Source organism: Oncorhynchus kisutch, linkage group LG3 (genome assembly GCF_002021735.2).
Source record: "Oncorhynchus kisutch isolate 150728-3 linkage group LG3, Okis_V2, whole genome shotgun sequence".
In the NCBI taxonomy this organism is placed as follows: Eukaryota; Metazoa; Chordata; class Actinopteri; order Salmoniformes; family Salmonidae; genus Oncorhynchus; species Oncorhynchus kisutch.
The window spans coordinates 41,962,620-41,977,054 of record NC_034176.2 but is presented as its reverse complement, the minus strand read 5'-3'; the positions used below and the strand labels follow the sequence as shown (position 1 = coordinate 41,977,054).

Genomic DNA, 14,435 nt, shown 5'->3' with positions numbered 1-14,435 from the left:
CATCCTACAAAGTGACACAGAACACGTAGAGCACCCAAAGGACGTTTATACACATCTCCCACTCTTTACCCTGCGTCCACTCCAGATGCACACCACACACTCTCTCTTGAGCCCTTCAAACTTCACCAGGGAGTGGCCTGCTTTCAAATTATGAGTACAACTCAGTCCACACCCACTGGTGACACGCTCTTGGCTCCCCACTTCCGGACACTGTATCCATCACAAAGTGAATGCACAAGCTGCATTTTGAATGACTTCAGGGACCAGTGCCTGCATTTCTGGGAAGGGGCATTTGCATGGTCCCCACACTGATCGTCTGACACCGTCGTTAGGGTACCATACATAACTAGCAAAATGCCACACAACCACTTTAAGCAGCTATGTAGGTACATGCACTTTTCGGATCCAAACTCAACAAAAGGGACGGACACATTGCATGAAGTAAGCTGTGTGGTACAAAGGTGAATGGTTGGACTTGGGGAAGATGCACTCCATGGACACCTAGGCTCCCATCTCTGGTGTGCTCTCCCTCTTCCTCCTCCTCTTCTCCCTCTCCATGTTCCTCTTCCTCTCTATGTTCCTCTCCTCTTCACTGTCTTCTTCACTCTCCTCATCCTCTCTCCCTCCATTCTCCTCTTCACTCTCCTCTTCCTCTCACTCTACACTCTCCTCTTCACTCTCCTCTTCCTCTCCCCTCCAATCTCCTCTTCACTCTCCTCTTCCTCTCACTACACTCTCCTCTACACTCTCCTCTCACTCTTCCTCTCTTCCTCCATTTGACCCTGCTGGTCATCTATGAACAGCTTGGCCATGTTCTGTTATAATTTCCACCCAGCACAGCCAGAAGAGGACTGGCCACCCCTCATAGCCTGGTTCCTCTCTAGGTTTCTTCCTAGATTCCGGCCTTTCTAGGGAGTTTTTCCTAGTCAACGTGCTTCTACACTTGCATTGCTTGCTATTTGGGGTTTTAGGCTGGGTTTCTGTACAGCACTTTGTTACATCAGCTAATGGAAGAAGGGCTTTATAAAAACATTTGATTGATTGATTCTCCTCTTCACTCCCCTCTTCCTCTCTCCCTCCACTATCTTTCTAGCTCCACTTCCTCCTCGCTCCACATCTCTGTCCTTCCAATCATCTCTAAATTCTCTCCCTCCTTGCCTTCTGCTGCTGAGCCCTGACTCTCACTCTCTCTCTCTCTGTCTCTCTTTCACTCACACAAACAATCTCTCTTTCTCTCTCCATCCTCTCTTTCTTTCTTTCTTTCAGCCATACACATACGCTGCATGTGCAATAGCTAATGGGGATCCTATATATCCATATATACTGCAAGTGTCGTACTAAACTAAATCATAATGCTATACAGCACTTTCATTCAGCCAATGAAATCCCATGACACATAAACACACACACACACACACACACACACACACACACACACACACACACACACACACACACACACACACACACACACACACACACACACACACACACACAGCTATACAGCACTTGCATTCAATCAATCAATCAAAATATTTTTTATAAAGCCCTTAGTGGTGAAGATTGTTTCTCTGTTCATTGTGTGCGTATATGTTTTTTTCAGACTGATGGATAATCAGACAGGATAGAGCACACACAAATAAATAAATATGTTCATAGATGACCAGCAGGGTTAGAGTATAACTGTAAAGGCTATATCTGGTACACACACTTCAAGACCCATGGTCAGATGACTTAGTTAGCTGGTAGTCTTTGTAGGGGGGAGTGAGACGATCAAGTGAAAGTGTTGCTAATGAAGCACAATGCTGCTGACTCCACTCAACTCTTGCTTTCTTGCCTGACAGACAACTACAGAGTTAGTTGAATAGTTACTTAACTGGGACAGTTTCCAATTGAATAGCACCGGTAGAAACAGGACAAAACAAACAACTTGTTAGCTGGCTATGTAAATAAATATCACTGAAAATCAATATAATTTGAGCTCCACTGTGTGGGCTTCTTCCATAACACAACAGTTAAGCAAGCTGTCAAATAATAAGAAATATGAATATCTGTAACTAGCAAACATGACAAACCATGACAACCAAGTCCAACAGATAAACACAAATTACTCTAATCTCTATTTTGTGTCTAGTTAGCTGGTTGTCTGTATTGCTAATGTTAGGTAATGGAAGTGACAGCTTGACGCTTCGCGAGCAAAGCACACATGTACAGCCACACAGCTTTTCTAGCTAGCGTAGCCTGACAGACAAACCTGACAGTTAGCTAGCTAGCTAGCCAGCTATAGCAAGACGCTTGGGTCGTTTCCATGTGAATTAATTCGGTTGAACCAAGACCAACCGGTTAGCTGACTATACAGGGCCTACAGCTAAACACTGCTCCACCGCTGATGTGCCCGCCTGTATCCACCTGTTGACGACGACAGGATTTAATCATCTGTGAGCTATTCCCCAAATTTCACAGCATCAAACATCAACAACAGCAAACGTATACCTGCTGTTTACTTACTTCACTCACCTCGACATCATCATCGCTTTCATCACCATCCAACATAGATACAGCTTCATGCATGGTGAAAAGTCTTTGCCGCTTCAGTGCTGTCATTTTGAGCATACCCTGTTTCCTGTTTCTGATCGATGACAGCATACCCTGTTTCCTGTTTCTGATCGATGACAGCATACCCTGTTTCTGATCGATTACAGCATACCCTGTTTCCTGTTTCTGATCGATGACAGCATACCCTGTTTCCTGTCTCTGATCGATAACAGCATACCCTGTTTCCTGTCTCTGATCAATGACAGCAGCCACGCGAATAAGACAACAGGTTGTTAGCAAGTGCATTTGCAAATATTGACAAAGAAAATATTGACAAAAAACAAGGCCGTTCGCTATAGTAATTCAAAGGATGGCCGTTGACGGCCGCTATGGGTTCTGAAGGGTCTTTAAGTGTCCTTGTTAAGGGACATTTCTTTCAAAGTAGCACATGTTAAGTGACACATGTTGATTTACTTATCCTACGTCTGAATCGCGCCTTATAAGAAGAAACAATGAGGCACCACACATTTCTGGAACTATATTTTCATAGACAGCATTCCTCGGGAAGTATTGGTAGTATTTTCAAATGATATTACAATGATCAACTGGCTCAAATCAATTGAACGTACTACTTATTTTCTAGAAGATGTTCGGGCACGTTTGAGCCAAGTTGCAGTCTAGTTCCATGTCTCAGTGGCATGCTTTAAGATCTTTGTGTTGTTTCCCTGTTGTCTACATCATTGTCCCAATGACAGTGTGCACTGTCCCATGCATCAATTCCCAAATGGCCCAGAAGCCCAGATTCCTGTGAAGGAGTGTTCTATCTGCTGGGTGGAGACAGCTCATCCATATTCAAAGTCATAGGCTTAGCTTAGATTTAGCCAACAGATGTGAAGATACAACGTAATGTCATGTGAACATCTAGCGATTATCAATTTGAATACAAATGTTATAAGAAATCCTCAGAATCATGTGTCAAGTTTAGATTGATACTGGGCTAATCCAAATGATCAGAACCAATGTATTTCCTTCCCTCAATGATACAGGAAGTAATGAGAAGACAATTTGTCTGGGAAATATCCCACAAGGGCGAGGGTTCAAGGGTTCAGGACAAGGGTTGGTGCTCTGGTACATTGCTCGCTTGAAACAAAAATGTTTGGTATCACTCTCTCACATGGGTCGGACAGATGATGCAAGAAACACACGCACGCACGCACGCACGCACGCACGCACGCACGCACGCACGCACGCACGCACGCACGCACGCACGCACGCACGCACACACACACACACACACACACACACACACACACACACACACACACACACACACACACACACACACACACACACACACACACACACACACACACACACGTATGCACCCCCCCCCCCCCTCCACCCCACACCCCCACTCCCCCCACCCTCCACTCCCCTACACACAGACACACATGTCTGCCTGAGGTCAGCACAGCCAAGCCCACTGAGAAGGTCCAGCTGGCTTGGTGAATTACAGGACAAAAATATGTAGTATTTTGGAAGAAATATCGGACATCCATTGTTCAAATTAGCCTATTGGGGATAGGCCCTCATTTAGCTACAACATAAGTAAAAACACTATTGTCATTGAGTGTTTTTTCTTCTATTATTCAGCCTCTGTTAGTCAGCGCCTCTATTGGCCATGCCAGTCTTGCAGTATAGAGACACATTTTTTGTTCATAAGCAAATGTCACGTTCAAGTGATGCAAGCATATGAATGCAACAAAAAGCCCTGCAGTAGCTTATAAACTGTTGACCTTGACAAACTTAGCAGTGAGTGATGACCAATGAGTGATGTAAACACACAAGACTGATGGCTATAGCTATGTTTAACAAGTATATTATTCTCCTGGCTTTATTTAGCTCTATTTGTAATATTTTCCCCTGCTTGCTGGCTTGCTAGATTGGCAGCTTGCTAGGTAATCAAGCCTTCGATGACATCTGCGATGGTGTAGATGATAACCAATTGATTACGTGTTTGCTAACTTGTATGAGCTGCATCTAAAGTCGGACGTGATTGTATTTACATACATTTTCATTTGATTTGATGTAAATAAACCGCTTTCCGATTTGGAACTGTACGTGCAACTTTTCATGACGCAGCCGGGTAAAGGGTGTATATGAGTCTCCAGCTGCTTTCTGCACCAGTGCACAGAACTGAGCATACCACTGGAGGTCACTGTGTGTCTGCATATTAGTACGAATCAGTCAGCCCCCCACCACCCCCCCCCGTTCACCTGAACCACTCTGTGTGCTACAAGGTCCACTCCCCTCACAAGTAGATGGTCCCAGTATTTAGGTTGGGCCTGATTCTGACCCGAGTTAAGCACGCATAAACAGAATATAATTCCCTGGAACAATGTGCACATATTTAAATGGCTTTCTTTCATTGGTCCCTAATATTCTGAACCTGTTCTATCGATATATTCTAGTCTGTTGGCAAAATCCTAACTAAAAGGTACACCGTATTTAAAGGGATGGCTTAAGAATAAATGTACTGAAAAGCCTATTGAATGAAAACTCCAGGAGAGAATCTGTTGGCCAACAATTGGAAGAGTTTTCAGCGGTTGAATAACATTTATTCAGCGTGCGCAATGGGACCACATCTGCAGAGCCCGTTATGCACCTTCATAAAATAAATCTGAATACCAACTACTGAGAAGTGCATAGGAAAGGTATTCATGAGAAATGCTTAATTTCCTAATTCGGAATAAGAACTGTGTGTGCATGCCTGCAGGCGTGTGTGCGTGTGTGCAGACAGTGTTTTGTTAACACACTGGGTAAAAATTGTGGGTTTGATTGTAATTCCAGCTTTTATATCTTTGATAATAACCTAATAGTTGGATATTTACTTTGTAAATCATTCCAAGTGTGTGTGTGGCTGCATTCAATCTCTGATACATCTGTGTGCTGCTGAATTTAAGGAAAAGTTGTTTTGCAGCCAGTAATGGAGGTTTGAGTGTAATGGTAGTGTGTACTGCAGCTTGTGTGCACACAAGCATTCACACACACACACACACACACACACACACACACACACACACACACACACACACACACACACACACACACACACACACACACACACACACACACACACACACACACACACACACACACACACACACACACACACACACACACACACACACACACACACACACACACACACACACACACACACACACACACACACACACACACACACACACACACACACACACACACACACACACACACACACACACACACACACACACACACACACACACACACACACATATGCCTGACCTGCCTTTCACAGAGCTAACAGGCAGCTAGTCAAGAACAGGGATGGAGTGTCAGTCACAGTGGAATTCTTGGCAGATTAAGGGGTGTCTGGGTAATTTGGAACAGAACAACACGTACAGAACATCCAATACTAAACCAACAGCATGTAGAGAGATGTGGGCAGAATGTGGTGCTATTCTATGATGTAATGATATGTTTACCTAAGATACATTTCTGCCTGCTGTGACTTGTCAATCTTTGGAATGGTTCAAGCAAACTGTTTATTTATTGTATGGAACTCTAAATTGGATAAGGCAAGAAATAAAAAATCTGACACATGGGTCGAGTAGAATTAGCTCTTACTCTACTGTTGTGACTTGTTTTTGTTTATTGGGACAAAAATAAGCATTATCAATCCATTCAAAAAGCATACAAAAAGAACAAGCCTAATGGGTGGTTAATATACTTCAATGGCTTTAATGTCTTCAAAGCAATGCTTTTGAAGAGTGATATAAAAAACAGAGATAGGGTAAAACAACTGAAGGAGTGTATTTTCTGTCATTATCACAGACATGGTGAGTCGGAGGAGAGGACACGATTCTTAAGCGTTACAAGGTAGTATGCTGACAACTGACACCTTTTCTCCTTTACACCTCCTCAGTCCTGCCTCACACTCGCTCAGTGTCTGGGTGGCACTGTTTGCATCATCCCCCATACGGACACAGACACTCAACCCTGGATCTGAGCACTCAGCCCAGTCCTTACAGCGACACTGGTTTGTTTGTCCTGTTGGAAGGAGACAAGGACAATGGCCTTGAGAACTGGTGCAGTTTGCACACATACATGGGAACACACACACACACACACACACACACACACACACACACACACACACACACACACACACACACACACACACACACACACACACACACACACACACACACACACACACACACACACACACACACACACACACACACACACACACACAGTGCAAGAGCATAGAAATTCATATTACAGCCTTTACTTGTCTGTGTAACAAAAATGTTGAATACAGTTTAAATTCAAGTTAAACCGGAGTCGTACCGTCACAAGCCTCCCATAACTGGCAGTCGGTGCAGGGTGAAGTCGTGTTGGTTGGCCACTCGCAGGCGCTGTCCTCTGCCAGGTTGTAGCTCCTTCCCAGACAGTTTAAGGTGTGCATCTTGCACACGCTCAGTCTATTTGTCCGACCATTCTCAAGATTGTTGGCACACACCTGTAGAGAAGATCTGAACAAAAGAGCAACATAGTTAGCTTGGGGTGAAACCCTGAAACTGCTGATGTGGGGTCAGTTTTGTGTTTCCTCTCCTAACGGTCAAGATTTTAGATCTGTGCCTATGGTGAAATTTGAGAAAGCATAGAGAATATTTAGAGTATGCAGAATATGCAGTCAAAAGGAGCCACTTCTCACATTTATTAAAGGGAGCTTACTTCCTCTATATCTGCAAGTAGTTAGAGTAGTTAAAGTTGCATATAGACAAAGGTTGGTAAAACATACGTGCACTCATAAGGCATTTTGCAGATACATTTGTCTTTGGCAAGTTTCTCCCATGGTTTGCATTGCCCTGCTGGGCCGTCAAGGTGATCAAGCGTTTTCGGTGCTGGATTCATAAAGGACAACAAAGACATGTTATTTCATTTGGATTAGCCGAGGGTAGAGAATACCAACATTCAGGTAAACTGACAAATAGTAACACATTTCTACATAGGTTGATATCTGGGTAGGAGTTCAAAGTTGAAACAATTATGCATCAACCTACCCTGGCTACATGTGATGGTGTTGGGGTCCGGTGACCAGTGCAGACTGGAGTCACAGATGATCTCTTTGTCTCCCACTATGTGTCTCCCCTCAGGGCAGGACAGTGGGATACGTTCCCCTATGTCATAGGTGGGCTGCCAGGGAGAGCCTGTGACATCATTTAGAAGGGACGGGACATGGCACCTGGAGCCTGAAAGAAGGTGAGGGAAGTTATCATAATGATGTGTGTGTTTGGTTTTGTGTGTACGTGTGCGTGTGTTCCAGGGAAGGATTCCTGTGTGTGTGCGTGCAATAACAACAACAACACAATAACGAAAGCGCCTGGGGAAACCAGTGGCGCTTTTTCCCCCCAATGCAGATTCCAGCTTCAATCTCTTGACAAATCAAAATGGTGCAAATGCAGAGGGCTGTTGTCACTGAAGCACTACTTACTCTTGCACTCTTTGGAAGGTGTGCTCCATGTCAGAGCAACAGTGCACTCTGCGATCTTTATTCCAATCAGATGGTAGCCCTCTATGCAGGTGTATTCAATCTTACTGCCCACCAGATACACATCTTTTGGATCCTGAGTTTAACAGCACAGATTATGGTCAAACACAGTCCAACCTATCCAGATGTCGATATCTACAAACGGAGGAACGGTGTTATAATAAGGAGGTTGAAACGGCTACAAAACAGCAGGATGATGTTCAGGCTTTTGGAGCCAGCCTTGCGCAACGACATTGGGATTAGTTGAATCCCTGAATCAGTTGTGTTAGTGCAAGGTTAGAGCAAAAGCCTGCATGCCCTGTATCTCTCCAGCAGCGGGACTGAAGGAAACAGACAGTTTCGTGGTTCTGTCCATCAATACCTACCAGGACATAGCCATTAGGGAGAGGAGGTGGGCTCCTGCAGGTCTCCTTAGGTGGGACGGTCAGGTCAAAGCACTGAGGCTCCATGGTCCTGGAATTAATCACAAACAAACAGGCATTCAGCAAGGTCAGTAACAGTGGGATAATATTTTTTCACTTGTACCTTTATTTAACTCGGCAAGTCAGTTAAGAACACAGTGGGTTAACTGCCTTGTTCAGGGGCAAAACGACAGAGTTTTTCCTTGTCAGCTGTCTTTGTTATCATTAAGTATGCCTTGTCATTTATTTGTTGTGTAGTGTTCATGTATAAAGTCGTATCACTAAGTAAGTAGAGAAGCAGCAGTAGTTCTGACTGGAGGTATTGCAGGTCTTGGTCGTCATCGCAGCCTGTCGTCTCCCTGACCTCTCCGTTGCAGTGATGGCCGCCTCTCTGAGGGGCGGGGTTACTGCATGCACGTGTTCGTGACCTCTGACCTCCGGAGCAAGAAGTCCAGCCAGACCAGCAAGACCAGCTGCCATGTATCACCCCTTAGGGAGGGAGGGAGGGGGACAGAGAGAGTGATGGAATGTAGAGTTGGGGTGAAAGAAGGACACAGAGTGAAAGGGAAAGGAAGGGCGGAGAGAGAGGGGATATGGGTCCATATGTAATCTGGATGTGAATGTAGAGAATGCCTGCAAGCGCCCAAGCAAACTTCAAGTTTGCGAGAAATGAATACACAAATGCCATCATCTGGAGTATCCACACGACGTGTCAAATATCACCTACCCTCCTGCCCCTCCACCTCCTTCCCCTTCTCACAGGCCAGTCCGTCTGTCCCAGGTTTACAGATGCAGCTACACTTATCCCCAGCCATCACCACTAGGCCGTTGTTCCTGCAGGGCTGGCAGCGGCATGGGTGCCTCTCATTCAGGTACTGCTCTATGGCACGCTTCAGGTGGAGCCTCTTCATCCCAGCACACTGCACCTCCTTCACCAGCTCATACAGAGGCCTCATCTGGAACCATTCACACCAAACACAGGGAGGAACCAATATAGCAAGCCTTTTCCCAAGACAAAAGGATGAACTATTGTTTCAAAAGCTGTAACGTGACTCTGTAGTCCTTTTTAAATGTATAATTTCATTACTTAACCTGTTTTGCTCCACCTTGTGTAATTCACGGCTTTGCCCTCAACCAATGACGCCGGCTCAGATATCGTTTTCATCCACCAATAATCTTTCTCCTGTACCTCTCTCTCACCTTTCGTTTGATGACTGCAGGGAAGGTCCGCACAGACTCCGCCCAGTTCTTGTACATATCCCAGTTTCTACCTGGAGTGCTGAGGTCCAGAGCCTTGAGGGCTGCGATGTGTGCAGTGGCCCCTCCCTCCACATCCACCTTCTTTACCATGTCAGACCTACTGATGGCTATTAAAGCGATAAAGGCATCAGTGATTAGAGTGGTCAGGATTTCATTGCAGAAGCTTGTACAGTTACATTACATGATGAGCTACCACAAGGGCTTCTGTATGGTGAATATACATAGTATATTGACTGTAAATATCAATAAATACTGTTGATTCATTTGATTCCATTGAGTCTTGAGTCTTCAGAATTACAGTAAGAGACCACTTGATAGGTATTGTAAAATTTCACACATCTTACATTGTACATCGTCAATTCTTTTGGTTTTTACATTGTTGCTTAAATAAACTTACATGGGGGGTTGGGTAGTGTATAATTATCTTCATCATTTCTACATTTCTCGGTTGTCCATGAAATGAACAGAATCCGGTGTTTGGTCTTGGTACACTCATTATACTTCCACGTGACCTTGCCTGCAGAAGCAGAAGGGAGAACGGTTAACAACAACAAATCAGCAAAATCAGCCAAGGAAAAGTTGGAACCAAACTATACTATATAAAAGGACATCCAATTCAGCTCTGACGGCTTAATTGAACCGTTATGATTTACTTTGTTCAAAGTCTTCTTCACCATCTGTTGCGAGCCTCATCTTCCAACCACTTGGACCATTGGACCAAGCAGTGTAACCAACAGAGTTGATGTGTTCAAGCTATTGCACTGTTACTCCCACTACTGTTGTCACAAGAATGATATGCCTGCAGTGTCAACATTAGGGCAGCCTCAGTCTCAGCTGGAGTTGCCTCAATTGTCTCACCCATCTGTGTGGCTGTTTCCTGGTCGATGCTGAGTAAGGCTTGGAAGTATCCACCCAGGGTCCCCTCAGACAGGTAGTGGGTTCCAAACCTCTCCACCACCATCCTATAGGTAGCGTAGTCGTACACAGTGGGGAGCGTGGCCAGAACCTTCCAGAACTCCTCAGACAGAGAGAGGTATCCTGGGGCATGGTTCTGGAACTGAGCCACCTCCACGTTGTTCTTTACCACCAACAGGTGGTTGTTCTACAGAGCAAAAACAAACCAAAATAGATCATCTCACAATACCTTTCTCACAGTTTTGGAAAATATTTGTTTTAAGTAGATTAAATAATGGGTCAATAATTCTAAACTCTGGAAGACAATGAATGAAAACAATGATAACAATGGATATCAGGTACATAGTGGATGTGAAATAAAATGGAGTCCTCCTCACACATGAACTGCTATTGCAAAGGTCAGGGGTCTGTTGAAAGGCATCTCTTAAGCTCAGCATATCTCCTAATTAAAACTAAGATTTATAGAAGACATTTCATCATACAGCTCCAACAGACCCTGCTTTTTTCCTCCGTCTGATGTAAGTCATAGTTGTTGAATCCTGTGGTTGTACCCGTCGTTGTCTCTCTCTTGACTACGTCCTTGGCGTAGGACCAGGAGCTGGTGTAGAATTCATCACTGAAATCATTCTGAACTTTGACCTGTACAGATAGGAATCATATACAGATGTAGGATCTTAATTTGATCACCCTGTTGCAATTTATATTCTTACATATATTCAGTCCTATGTGCTCTCTTTACAAATGTTTATTTTCACAAGTATGTTAACTGTGGGACTTTTTACCTCAAAGTTGTACCTCAGAGTGCTCTGGGGCAGCCTGTAGAGGACCTTGTTGTCCCCACTGAAGACAGTCCTGCACTGGCCTCCATAGCTCTTAGTGTTGATCACACTTCCTCTCTGTTTTCCTGTCACTGCATCAAACCTGGAAATTCAAGGAGAAGGCACCGCACATCACCACATATGCCCAGGATTGTGTGTGTGTGTGAGAGAATGCGAGAGAGAAAGAGAGAGAGTGAGAGCGGGGGAGGGGATGAAGGAGAGAAAGATACCCCAGCTCTCACCCCAGTCCTAGTTGCTCAACATTGGGTGGTGGTTTGTCATTGTTACAAACAGGGAGTGTCTTGTCTGGGCCACACTTCAGTTCATCCTGGTTGTCTTCCTCACAGTCCTGATCTCCATTACACACCATAGACTGGCTGATACACTTCCCTGTAGCACACAGGAAACACACACACGCACGCATGTTAATATTTCATGTTCTGTGCTCAACATTTTTCTTACTGACTCTATTTCACATTCTGTTGTAAAACTTACTGAGGATTTGAAATGCATTGTTAATAAAGTTTGATTTAATTACCTGAGCGGCAGCGGAACCTCCCTCCACAGCCTTCCTTCAGGGGGCAGCCTCGAGCGGTCTCACAGGGCTGGGTCTGAGTGGCCCCTCCACTGCATGGGCTCCCCCCAAACTGGGCATATACCACCATGGCACGAGTCCTAGACTAAAACACATCGATATACCCCAACATTGGTCTAATTTCAATAAAGGGAATACACTGTATGCTACTTGGTTGCCATTCATGAGTCCAGTGGAGCTCACAGGCATGACTTCGGATGATTGGTTTGATTTCTAACCTGTGTTTTAGTGCAGCCATCACACTCTGACCAGTCTCCGTAGGATCCCCACTGGCAATGCACTGGCTCCACACAATTACTGGGTGAGAACATCCCAAAGAAGAGCCATGACAGACAGATCAGAGAGACTGACAGACGATCCTAAGGAGAGGAGAGGAATGCTGCAATTCAATTCTGTTTGTATTTCACAACTTTCCAACAGCCTGAGCCTTAATTCCTAATGACTATACAGCAATATTGTTTTTACCTGCGGAATCAACTGAGTATATTAAAAGGAGTAAATAGTGTATCGATGTGAATCATCCTACCTTCATGTTGAGAGTTTGCATGAGCTTTCTGTGGCTGTGGACATTCCAGAGTATTATATTTCTCTCTCTCTCTCTCTCCCCCTCTCTCTCTCTCTCTCTCTCTCTCTCTCGCTTGCGCACACACACACACACACACACACACACACACACACACACGCACACACACACACACACACACACACACACACACACACACACACACACACACACACACACACACACACACACACACACACACACACACACACACACACACACACACACACACACACACACACACACACACACACACACACACACACACACACACACACACACACACACACACACACACACACACACACACACACACACACACACACACACACACACACACACACACACACACACACACGACCCCTTCCCCCAAAGGGGTCAGATACTTGTGGGAAGGGATTCCTGTAAGGAACTTTTTTTTCTCCTTTCCAAGGAACCAGGAGATTTATTTACAATGTGTTGGACAGAAAGAGAGAGAGAGATTCCTGTGGAGAAGGAGAACATACAGTATTCCATCACAGTTTTTCTGCCAAAACCTCTCTCTTTGTGACCCTAGGATAATACAACTATAATTCTGAAACAGAAACAGTCTAAAGTGGTTTCCTTGATTCCTCTGAAAGTAGAGAATAAGGTAAAGCAATATGCAGGATGTCAAGCAGGTATTTCACCTTCCCAGTTGTCATTTGTCAGTGCAGGCAAGGGAAAGAACACACAGAGAGAGGAAGCAGTTTTAGACTATTACTCGACAATAGTCCAATTGTATGTCCCTGCCCCAATGCATTTGCTGCCTGAGATAAGAAACACTGGAGGGCAACAGAGAGCTGTTTCCCCCTCACATGTCTGGCACTGCTGGCATCTCCACCATTTACAGTGTGCGGGGTCACGTATGTATGTTGACAAAGTTGCCTTTTTTTTGGTTTGAATTGTGTTGTTGTTGTTGACGTCTGTAAGAAGGCAGTTGTCCTGCTGTTTATGTTGATGTCATATCATTGAATATACCTTTAAATATATAGTTTCATGTGACAAGGTTTGACCACTGAGGATCTTTAACTCCAAGCTACAGACATAGACGCGCACACACACACACACACACACACAGACACACCCATGCACACACACACACACACACACACACACACACACACACACACACACACACACACACACACACACACACACACACACACACACACACACACACACACACACACACACACACACACACACACACACACACACACACGCACACACACACACCCATGCACACACACACACACACACACACACACACACAACAGTGTTGCCAAATTCTACACTCTAAACTGATAATTACTCATGAAATAGCCTTCTCATGAAATAGCCATGAAATAGGCTTCTCATGAAATAGCCTTCTCATGAAATAGCCTTCTCATGAAATAGCCTTCTCATGAAATAGCCATGAAATAGCCTTCTCATGAAATGGCCATGAAATAGCCTTCTCATGAAATAGCCATGAAATAGCCTTCTCATGAAATAGCCATGAAATAGCCTTCTCATGAAATAGCCATGAAGTAGCCTTCTCATGAAATAGCCATGAAATATCCTTCTCATGAAATAGCCATGAAATAGCCTTCTAGTATAGTTTTGATAAAAGCCTCCATAAAGAAACCCAGAATGGATCCCCTACTGTGTTATGGAGGGAGCGTACAGGAATGTGCAAGTGTGTGGAAACTACATCCACTTATAATTGTGGACATAGATCAGCTGT

At 44.5% G+C, this 14,435-nt stretch overlaps 1 protein-coding gene across 1 annotated transcript; it reads right to left on the bottom strand.

The window, feature by feature from the left end:
• Window positions 1-6,186: 6,186 nt before the first annotated feature.
• On the bottom strand, window positions 6,187-12,758 carry c7a (complement component 7a). Its single transcript, XM_020475288.2, has 17 exons — window positions 12,653-12,758; window positions 12,345-12,485; window positions 12,070-12,211; window positions 11,774-11,921; window positions 11,496-11,634; window positions 11,209-11,352; window positions 10,657-10,900; window positions 10,196-10,315; window positions 9,739-9,905; window positions 9,266-9,494; window positions 8,853-9,027; window positions 8,503-8,590; window positions 8,081-8,213; window positions 7,650-7,838; window positions 7,388-7,490; window positions 6,934-7,118; window positions 6,187-6,630 (listed from the first exon to the last, which is right to left on the bottom strand). The coding sequence occupies exons 1-17, from the start codon at window positions 12,671-12,673 to the stop codon at window positions 6,446-6,448; spliced, it is 2,553 nt and encodes an 850-aa protein (XP_020330877.2). The 5' UTR covers window positions 12,674-12,758; the 3' UTR covers window positions 6,187-6,445.
• Between the last annotated feature and the right edge of the window lie 1,677 nt (window positions 12,759-14,435).